General features: G+C 36.7%; 1 protein-coding gene across 1 annotated transcript in view; it reads left to right on the top strand.

Annotated features, from left to right (window-relative positions):
• The window catches only part of MPP7 (membrane palmitoylated protein 7), a 388,287-nt gene that overhangs the window by 211,614 nt on the left and 165,165 nt on the right, over positions 1–11,508 (top strand). The window contains exon 6 of the mRNA XM_007951924.2: positions 10,303–10,380. Within this exon, the coding sequence (XP_007950115.2) occupies positions 10,303–10,380 (78 nt within the window). The remainder of the gene's footprint in view (positions 1–10,302; positions 10,381–11,508) is intronic.

Consider the following 11,508-nt stretch of genomic DNA (forward strand, 5'->3'; position numbering starts at 1 on the left):
TTAATCTTCCTGATTTCTATCTGTAGATTTAGAATCATTTCTAATTTTTCATTTATTTTGTCATTTTGTTCTCGTATTTTCTTCCAAAATTCTTCTAAGGTTTTTTCTGTGTTTTGTTTGGTGTGTGTCTCAATCCTTTGAAGATATCTAAATATAATTATTTTGAATTCCTTATCAGAGAGTTCCAATGCTGCTGCTTCCTCAGGGATGTATTCTGGGTCTGTATCCTGCTCCCTTGTTTCTACCACTTTATCCTTCTTTGTGTGGACTGTGATGGTCTGTTGTCTCTGAGGCATTGTGGTGTTGTTGTATTTAGATCTCTGTTAACTATTTGTGAAGAGCAGCCTAGGGTGATTCAGGCTCTTCTTGTTGGTTTTTATCGTTGGCCTGTTGGTGGAGAAAGAGGTAGTGGCTTTCACTCAGTAAGTGAAGTTGCAGGAGATGTGGGTGTAGTTGTATCTTATGGGGACTGTTGTTGTCTCCCACTCAGTTAGGCACAAATTACAATTGAATAACCATCAAAAAACTAAAAGCTCATGGACAAAAAACATACCATGTAATCACACAGGAACAGTAACGAAAAAAGGAAAAAGAAGAAGCAAAAACAAGAAAACCTGCAATATCTGGGGATAGGGCACTAAGAGAAAAAAAGTAGAGAAGGAGAATAATGAAGGAAAAAAATGGAAAAAATGCAGAAAAGAAAAATAAGCAACAGCATTAACCACGAGAAAAAAGGTGGGAAAAAATAAAAAAAACACATAAATTTAAAAAAAATTTCAATCAGGAACAGGGAAAAGAAAAAGTGCTGAAAAATAGGACCTGGGAGTGTAAGATTAAGAATAATAGTAAAAAGGACAAACATCTTAATAATAATAGTTGTTTTAAAACAAACAAATACAAGCAAAGTAATCACCAGAAAAAAGAAAGCGAAAAAGAAAAAAAAAAAATCAGTGGAGGACAGGGCAGGGCACCCAGGCTCTGTCTGCGCACACAGACTGTGATGGACTTCCTGTGGGCCCAGAAGGTAGGTGGGAGTGAGGGATAGCCACACCTCCGTTCAACCAGCAGGTGTGGGGAATAAGAGTAACAAGAGGAATTTGGTACCTTTTCAGTCTTGCAGGTCTCGAATGTCCTTGGGGTTGCTGGAAAGCAGAACGTGTTCTTAAGCTCCAGGAATCTGTGAGAGCTTTGTCTCTTTAAATATCCAAAGTAGTCAAGCCGCTTTTAAACCTCCAAAATGGTGGCGCCATCCAGACTGGCCAAAGTCCACACCTCGGCTAGCCTGTCTCTTCACCTTCTCCATTTATTCCCCAGCCACCAGAGCAATCTTCTGTGCAGTCCCTGGCTATCAGGGCTGATTTTTAGGTTAATTCTTTGGTCCTACCACCACTCAGGAATCTCCAAGCTGTTGGTGCCATCAGGATCGCTGCCAGACCGCAGCTCTGTATGTCACCTTTTTTGGTATTTTCACGCAAATTTTTCTGCTAGTTGGGATTTAGTCCATTTCTGTATCCTTCCCTTCAAGGCTCAGGGGTCCAAGATTATCTTTTGTGTCTGTGTTAATTGGTTTCCGTTTTCTTTGTTGAAGAAAGTGTGTGCAGTTTTTCTGCCTAGTCTGCCATCTTGCCGGAACCTCCGGGAACCAGATTCTTGACTTTAGGCAGAAATGGCTCTTCTTGGCTGCTGGCTCCTGTTTTCAGCTGCTTTGCTCCAGGGTGTGTCTCAGGACCTGAGCAGATCCATCCACCTTCACCAGTTTTCTGTGTTGGCCTCTGGAAGCCTTCTGATCAGCTCCCAAAGCTTTGATTTTGAAGTGTGCGGTGTGAGCATAAGTACTCACATGAACTCTGTACAGTAAAGAAGAGAGTCTAAAGACAAAAGCATTGCAGGGATTTCTGCTTTAACCCTAAAAAAGTCACTGCAAATTAGATAAACTATTAATTTCAACTTAAAAACAACACTGAGGTCAGAAACACTCACCAAAATAAATCATAACTCTTAAAAGTCCAAATATAAATGTACCACAGATATCTTCCTAAAAGTAAAAAGTGACTTCTTTTCCTTTTTACAACAAAGAAGATTGTTGGGTGGAGAGTGGGGGTGGGGGATGGGAAGAAATTCAGAGATACTGCTTATGGGATCTGGCTGCTGTCTTGTTAGAAGCCAGAGTTAATTTACGTTCTATAATCAACTTAACCTTCTAGTTCATACCGTACAGACCAAAAGCAAACCCACTGCCATGCGATCTTTTAGGACAGAGTAGAACTGCCCCATAGAGTTTCTAAGGCTGTAATCTTTATGGAAAAAGACTGCCTCATCTTTCTTCTGTGGAACAGGTGGTGGATTTGAACCACCAACCTTTTGGATTGCAGCCAAATGTTTAACCTCTATGCCACCAGAGTTTTTTTAGTTTCTACAGCAAACACCTCAAAATTCTAGGCGAATGATTACAAACATTCTTTTAAATGCTATACTAAGCTTATAAGAAAGTAAGGGAAATCCCCTGGTATCAGGATAAATGGTAAACTGAATCCTAACTGATAACTGCTAAAGCTGATGTTGCAGACCTTTTGAAGGAACTGGACCAGGAGCGTGGAAGATACCACTCTCTTGACTTTGAGCCTAGGGAATGGGTACTGAAACACACACCTACATAAACCCCAAATTTCTACTTTTCTAGGGTTACTCTGTTAGTAAATGAAAAGGTAAGAGCAATTTCAACACCTGTATAGGGAGATGATAAAGAATCTGGTCTATATCTTCCTTGGATTTAATTAAGAACAAATAAAATCTCTTTCAATAATTTGTAACTGTGGGCTGATTGGGCCATAGCTTAAGTTTGAGTTTTTTTTTTTTTTTTTTTAATCCTCATGATTCAGAATCCTACACTGAAATTATTTCTGGAAGGATACACCATCAACCTAGGATTCCTACATAGAAAGCCCCACTGAAGATGTTCTAACCCAAAATTACAAAACACTTGAGAAAACAGTCTATCTTCAGCTACAGACAGCAGGCATAGCAACTAACAACATTCAAACTTAAGGAATCCATGTAATAGAACAGTCTAATGTGCTATAAAATAAGTCTGTTTAAAATGATCTAAGATATAAAAGAAACCATAATAATATTAATAATAAAACAACTAGACACTTGGAAAACTGAACAGAAAGATTTACAAAAAGAGTCATATTTGAACTTCAGAAATGAAAGGGTAGTCATTAAACAACACACACAAACAAAACTCCTCTGTGGATAGGTTCACCAGTAGATTAGACACAGCTTAAGAGAAAATGGTGACTTGGAAGATGGATTTGAGGAAAATGCCCAGGAGACAGAGAGAGAAAGAAGTAGAAGAAGCGTTAGAACACATATGCGAAAGAGTAATAAAGTTCGCAGTGTTTATTACAGGGATCGCAGAGGAGAAACTAGAGAGGCAATACTCAAAAAGGGAACAGAGAGTTTTGTACCACATTTTTCTTCTACTCTATTCAGGACCCTCTAATGTGATCCCTTTCAGAGCAGCTGGTAATTGTAGCTGGGGCACCAGCTAGTTCTTCTGGTTTCAGGGTTGTGGAGGTTGTGTGGTCCATTAATGCATTCAACTAATTGTTTCCATGAACCTTTTATTTTCTTTACTCTTCTTTGCTCTGGATGGGGAGAGACCAATAGTTGCATATTAGAGGGCCACTTGCAAGCTTTTAAGAAGTCAGCTACTGCTCACCAAAGTAGGGTGTGGAGCATTGTCTTTATCAACTATGTTATGCCAGTTGACCTTGATCTTCTCCAAGACTATAGTCCTGAGTTCCCAGGCCCAGCAACTTAATTATCTTAGAGTTTTTGATCATGCCTAAGAATTTTTCATAACATTACCCTTGTATGTTCTACTATATTCATGGATATATGTGTAGCTTATGTAAATATATATGTAGAGATTCCTCACTCAAACCTGCATATATTTGTGAGTGTATTTGTGGAACCAAACTCAAAATCATAAAAAGGACAAGGCTAACTAGTTGAATAGAAACTGTTGGAACCCCTGAAACTTTGGCTCTTGGTCACTCTTTGGACCTGGAACTGAACATACTCTCATAGCTCAATTTCAGTCAAACAATAGACAAGTCTATAAGGTGAACAATAACTCTAAGAAAGAAAAAAAAAATTCAGAATTGATGAAATATAATTAGTTTCATGAAGCATTAGAGCTCTGAGCATGATGTATGTATCCCACCTTTATTGATGCAATCCAGGGGGGGAAAAAAAAAACCTCATTGCTGTCCAGTTGATTTGACTCAGAGACCCCTCCTTGGGTTTCTGGGGCAATATCACTATCGAAGTAGATTACCCGGTCTTCCTTTGGATGAGTGGCTGGTGGGTTTGAACTGTCAGTGTTCTGGTTAGCATTCAGATGCCTTAGGCACTGCACTACCAGAATTCATCCATTTTGAGTTATTTCATAAGAGCTGAAACAAGTATACTAAGTTAACATTTATTTTGATGTTGAGTATACAGGTGTTTATCATATTGTCTTAACTTTTTCAAATGTTTAAAGTATTTCAAAATGGAACATTTATTATTAAAACATCAAAAGATTTTAAATGTTAAAAAAAATGGTGCACTATATACTATGACTAAAAAGGAAAAAAAAAAATACAAAAGTAATGTCTGGCATTCCTTATCATTAGAGCATCACAGGAAATGAAAGATGAAGAAGGAAGCATAAGTGTACTATTTTATTTCTGATTTTGTAGTTGATTTTCCAGTCCTTTTTATCTTTTCCCCACTAGTACCACAGGGGATCTGAATGATCTTTTGTTGTTGCTGTGTGCTATAGTCAATTCTGACTCACAGTGAACACTATCCAACAGGGTAGAACTGCCCCATAAGGTTTCCAAGGCTGTAATTTTTACAGAAGCAAACTGCCACATCTTTCTCCCATGACTAAAGTAATGGCAAACATAAAATTGACAAAAACCCACTCTTCCTTCGTAGCTGTTCAACTAAGGAATGGTGTATGAAAGAGGGACAAATAATATTTTAACTTGGTTAACTAGGTCAACTGCAGTTTTCCCTCTGTGATGTGCTTAATTCTTAATACTCCCCCAGGCTATGTTTCTAGCTCTTTGCTATGGATATGCTGTATAAATCTTCTTTTAAATATCCAGGAATGTGCCCCCTTCCCCTCATTTAGAAGGAGATAGATAGGGTTTGTGTATGGGTGTGGGTATTAATTCTAGATTGGGTACTATTGGTTAACAGAGACACAAACTTGTTGCCGTGAGTCGACTCCAACTCATGGTGACCTTACGTGTAACAGAATAAAACGTTGCTTGGTCGTTTGCTGTCATAATGATCTTTAATATATTTGAGCCCATGGTCACAGCTATTTTGTCAGTCAATCTCAAGAGATTTCCCTTGTTTTGCTGACCTTTTACTTTATAAAATAAGATGTCCATTTCTAGAGATGATCTTTTCTGATGACATGTTCAAAGTAGACAAGACGAAGTTTCGCCATTCTCACTTCTAAGGAGCATTCAGTTTTATTTATCTAAGATTGACTTTTTTTTTTTTTTAATTTCTTCTCTCCTGGCAGGCTGTGGTATCCAGTATTTTTGGTAATACAGTAATTAAAAATCATCAGTTTTTCTTTTATCTTCTTTTTCCATTGCCCAGCTTTCATATGCGTATAAGGCAAGATGTTACTGAGCAGTTATTTTAATTGCTCTTCCATATTTGTACTAGAAACCAGGAGAAGGAATACAGAGTTAGCTTATTTAACATAGTTCAGGCAGCTATGGTAGAGTTTAAATACCCCTGTACATGTTGAGAGGTTTAAATGCATTGGGGCCAGTTAATCTTTATATTCATACTTTGATTATTAATAAACTTCATTTTTAAAAGTTTTCCTCTATGTGTACTAAAATTAAATTATTGGCACCACATTCCTTTGTTCAAATTAATCATTTATTTTCAGGAGATGTGTAAATCAAGGTTGCTGTAACTTTAGTTGGAACTGTTTACATATAGAAATGAATTTTAAGTGACTTTTTCTGATTACATATGTAATTATAGAAAATAAAGTTAACGACACATATATATACACAGTATATTTATGGAGCATAATGTATATGCTTTTTGAAATGTGCTTGCCTAATGCTGTATTTTAAATATTTTAACATATCATTTTTTTATGATCTTCCTTTTGAATATTTGTACATATCTTTATCATATAAAATTAAGTAGTCTCCTCTTCTCTTCCAATTTCTTGACCCCCAAATCCTCTTCCTTAACTCCTTCCTCACTTTGTCCTATTCCTGGTGTTTATGGAAGAAAAATGAAATACATTCTTATTACATGGTTGAATTTGCAAGGAGAAATGTTTAGTTACAATAAATGAGATTTTGCAGGTTTGGCTATAAATGGCATTTAATCATAGATGCTAGTTTCTTAATTGATGAGCAAGCCACATCTTGGTTATGTATTGGCCTACTGGCTTTCAAAATGTTACCACCTGGGAAATTTGCCAATCAAACTATGTCAGAGAGAATTTTCTGGGACATAAAGGGAACTTACACAGTGTATAAAGTTATGCCATTTTATGTGCTATGAAAGCCACTAGCCACAGGTTAGGCGCTCTGATAGCATAGTAAAACTAAGGCACTTGTCTGCTAACCAGAAAGCTGGCAGTTCAAACCCACCAGCCACTCCTCAGAAAGAAGGTTGGGCAATCTATTTCCATAGTGATACTACTTCAGAAACCCAAGGAAGGGTTGCTATGAGTCAGGTCCCACTTAATGGCACATAACAACAACAACAGCAGCCACAGGTTGTTATTTATATTTAACTGAAGTGAAATAAAATTAAGAATTTATTTCTTCAGCTATACAAATTACAGTTCAGGTGCTCTATAGCCACATGTGACTAGTGGCTACCATATAGGACAATACAGATAGAGAATATTTTCATCATCACAGAAAATTTTATTAGATAGACTTAGAGTGAAGTCTGTATCTGTTACTTGTATGTTATATTTCTTGTTGTTGTCAGCTGTCTTCAAGTTGGCTCCCAACTGATGCTGACCCAAGCACAATGGAACAAAATGCTGCCCCCTCCTGTGCCATCCCTGTGATCGGTTGTGAATCAGACTGTTGTGATCCATAGGGTTTTAATTGGCTGATTTCAGAAGTAGATTGCCAGGCCTTTGTTCCTAGTCTGTTTTTGTCTTAAATCTCTGTTGAGACCTGGTCGGCATCATAGCTACATGCAGCCTTCACCGGTGGACAGGTGGTGGCTGCGCTTGAGGTGCACTGGTCAGGAATCAAACCCAGGTCTCCTATGTGCAAGCTGAGATTTCTCACACCGAACCACCACTGCTCCCACATTTATTATGTCAGCATTTTAAACTCTTTTGGGTTTTCTTTTTCTTCCCTGGATATTATGAATTCTAATAAAAAAAACTGAATGATGGCACTGTTTTTTTGGAGATAGTGAACAGCTCAACATTTTTACAATAATTTTTACTTTCATAGTAGTTTATTTTTAAAATGATGTAGTGAAGTAAAACACCTATCAACTATAGGGTTGCCAGCATTTTGACATTGTTGGAGAACATTTTACAAACTGTTGATGTAGGATAAAGTCCAGGAGTGGGCAGTTGTAGGACTTGGGCTGAAGATCTAGAGACGATGGATGAGAAAGCAGAGCTGACTGCTTTTATTTTTAAAAGGCTCAGAAAAAGTAAATTAAGTGGAAAAATAACATGTTAATCTGGGATGTATGATTTTAGGTTATAATTATATTATTTGTTGTTGTGTGCCGTTGAGTCGAACCCGACTCATAGTGACCCCTCCTTGGGTTTCTGAGGCAGTATCACTACAGAAGTGGATTGCCCCATCTTCCTTCCAAGGACTGGCTGGTGGATTTGAACCACCAGCCTTCTGGTTAGCAGTCAAGTGCCTTAGCCACTATGCTACCAGAGCTCCTACTTCTTCATCTCCCCCCACCCCCTGGGTTTTTCATTTTTCCTTTCCTGTGTTTCCTATTTTTTCTACATTACCTTGTATTAATAATATGTAGCATTGTAATAATATGTAGGAGCTCTGGTAGCATAGTGCCTAAGGCACTTGACTGCTCACCAGAAGGCTGGCGGTTCAAACCCACCAGCCACTCCTCGGAAGGAAGGTTGGGCAATCCTACTTCCATAGTGATACTGCCTCGGAAACCCAAGGAGGGGTCGCTATGAGTCAGGGCCGACTCGACGGCAAACAACAACAACAACAACAATAATATGTAACTTGTATTAGTAATACAAGTTAATGTAGAAAAAATAGGAAACATAGGAAAGGAAAAATGAAAATAAAAGGAAAAACTGGGGGGTGGGGGAAGATGGAGAAGTAGTCATTCATAACCCTCCAGTCATTCAAAACAATCATTAACAATTGTCACATATCTCCCCAAACTCCTCTCTGTGCCCTGTACATGGATCATATTCACACAGCAGTGAGTGAAGTCAATGCAGGACAAAGATGAGATCTTAGTCTAAAAAGCCAGATGGCCTGAAATTTCAATCCCAGTTCTTCCACTCAGTAGCTTTTGGACTGCAGTAATTTACTTACCTCCTGTGTAACTGTTTATCTGTAAAATAGGGGTGATGGTTCTACTTCCCTCAGTGTTCTTGTGAAAGTTAAGCAATTAAAATATTAAACTCACTGAAGACTATGTTACTAATAGTACTGATAACAGTTCTTTAGATAATACAGGCACATGGTGAGTGCCTGGTCAGTATAATCCTTTCGTGTTGTTATAAGCAGGGAAGTGGACATTTAAACATTTAAACAAAATAGACAGATTTAATGATAGGCTCACTATTTTATGAAAGCTCAGTATTTTATTATAACATATGTCAAGGTGACCTAATTCTTGATATTATGTAAAGAAAATTAATATATCCTTTAGGATATTTGGGTTTTGTTTAAACTCATAGTTCAATAGTTTCTCAAATCAAATATTACTCTTTTATAGCTTGTATTATTTAAAATTTGTTTAATGCCCTAATGTGATCAGTGTTTAAAGGTTCTAATTTATTAAGTAAAAATCTTGTCCAGATTATTCTGGTAATATCATAAGTGTCAAAATTCTTTCCCCTTTCCTTCATATTATGTACCAGGTAGCCAAAAAGGTAATAGGATCCTCTTTTAGCAATGACATCTGGCTAATCAACATAAAATCTGTCTTCCAGATCCTTTACAATGAGTTTGCTTTGAGTATAATTAAAGAGTATATTACTTGATACCTATTAAAATCAGGATATCTTGAGGTACAACTGTTTTTCATATATACAGTGGAGGACAGTTTTCCTCAACTGTAAATATAAAAACCAAACTCACTGCCGTCGATTTACTTCAACTCAGACTCCTCCTACTATAAATAAAAGGAAAGGCTAAAGTAAGCTTTTAAGTGTAAAATTTAATTTAAGAGTACCTTTATAAGAGCTGAACTAGATTAAATTTAACTACTGACAGTTAAGCATTTGTCAGAGCATTTTCCATCTCTTAACTTTACAATACTAAATTTTTAGGAACTCAATTTGTCATTTAATACATTAAAATATATTACTCCTTTTGTGTTTCTTGAGTAATGATGATGGGAAATGAAGAACTAACTTACTTTTTATTTATAATACAATTTTGCTTCACAATATGAAAAATGCTTTATTTCAATGAAAAAGTTATGAGAAATGTCACAGGTTATGAAAAATTTGAACTTTGGGGAGAAAGTTTACAATTTGGACACACACAGAAAGGATAAAAAGTGAAAGGAAATGTGTGCTTGCTCAGGTGGTCCTGGGGTGTTGGCACGGAGATGGGTACAGTGCCAGTTTCTTCCCAGTTGGCGGTTTTTACACCCTAAATTGTCAGAAAGTCACTGCCAGTTTATCGTTTTTCTTTAACATAATTTATGTCTTTAGCAGGAACGTAAACTTCAACTTGAAGCATTAAAGCAATATGTTTAGAAAAAATAGATTTTAGGAAACTAGCATACTTATTTGGGGGAGAATGGGTTTAGTTTTTATGTAGGTTCTCTTTGATGAAGATTTTTTTCCACATTTGAGTTAATGTTGAAACTCGACCCTAGCTAGTAGACAAATTGTCCATTTTTGGCATCTGAGGGTTAATATAAATGTACAACTATTGTTTCAAATGTTCAGGGGATCAGTTTCTATTTACAAATATAAAAAAGGTGTTTAAATATCTCAGATCGTTGGCTGGCAGTTGAGTTTATATGCGTTTGATTTTCTTCCAGATTCATGAAAAGCTACACTACTACGAGAAGCAGAGCCCCGCCCCCGTCCTCCGCAGTGCAGCGGCCTTGGCGGATGATGTAAGTGTGCCTGCCTGAGATCACTGGGACTTGTGTCCCCCAGACCTGTCCGCAGGCAGAACTCATCCTAGTGAGGACATAGGAGCATAATTCTGAGAGTGAGAACCATAAGAACTTGCAAATGTTTCCAAAAGTCCTGTCATCACTGAGCTTATGCTGGTATTATTTTGCTTTTCATTCACTTTCCAGTTCTAAAACTTTTATATGTAGATACGCTCTTGTTCTGTATTGGTAACTACGTCATAGAAATTTTAGGCTGCAGCTCTGTGGGAAGAAAGAAGCTGTCAGCTATTAGTGTTTTGAGAAAGTCACAGACGAGGAATGCTTTGGAGAAATAAAGACAAATGAGATAGTTAGATTGCTGACAGTACTAAAAAATGACAGAGACTAGTCTAGGAATGAGGCATATGAAATACATAAAAAGACAGGATTGTGTTTAAAAATGGATTATAAAGCATAGTAATGATTTATGGATATTAGACCTTTCCAAATTACCTTCATAACCAAAAAATAAATTTTAGGAGCAGTTGGCATTGATGGAGTAGTTAATTTCCTGTAGCTATAATTTTATTTTAAACTAACTTGCTGTTTCTTACTGTTAACTCTCAGGCTTGGATGAATTGACAGCACACCTGTGTAAACTATAAGGGACACTAAGCGAGACTAGAAATATCTTTAGTGTGATGACTAGTTTTGGTGATGTCCTGTACCTTATTCGTTGCTTTTAAATTTTTTCCCCTTCGATAAAAGAAATTGTAATAGGACCTTACATATAATAAGAAATATTAAATGTAATAAAAAATGACCATAGCCAGAAGTTCATTTTTATTTATATAGTTTATATTCTAATTTAGAAAATAAAGGATACGTAATCAATATCCAAATTGTATGCTATTTGTTTAACCCCTAAACATTTCCCTTCTTTTTTTTTATCTATAGAGATGATAAGGATGTTTAAATGTGTATGTTTTATGAGAAAGCTTGCCTATGCATTATAGAACCAAAACTTTGGAAATGAAGGTGATTAAAGGTGGATATAGTTTTGCTGGCAACCCCTTGAGAAAGCCTTAAAAATCGGTTTTAAAACATTTACTTTTAAGGTTTTGGAAAACATTTGTTTATAAATCA

The sequence above is a fragment of the Orycteropus afer genome, unplaced genomic scaffold (assembly GCF_000298275.1).
Source record: "Orycteropus afer afer isolate SDZICR_OR568_19922 unplaced genomic scaffold, OryAfe1.0 scaffold00319, whole genome shotgun sequence".
Taxonomy (NCBI): domain Eukaryota; kingdom Metazoa; phylum Chordata; class Mammalia; order Tubulidentata; family Orycteropodidae; genus Orycteropus; species Orycteropus afer.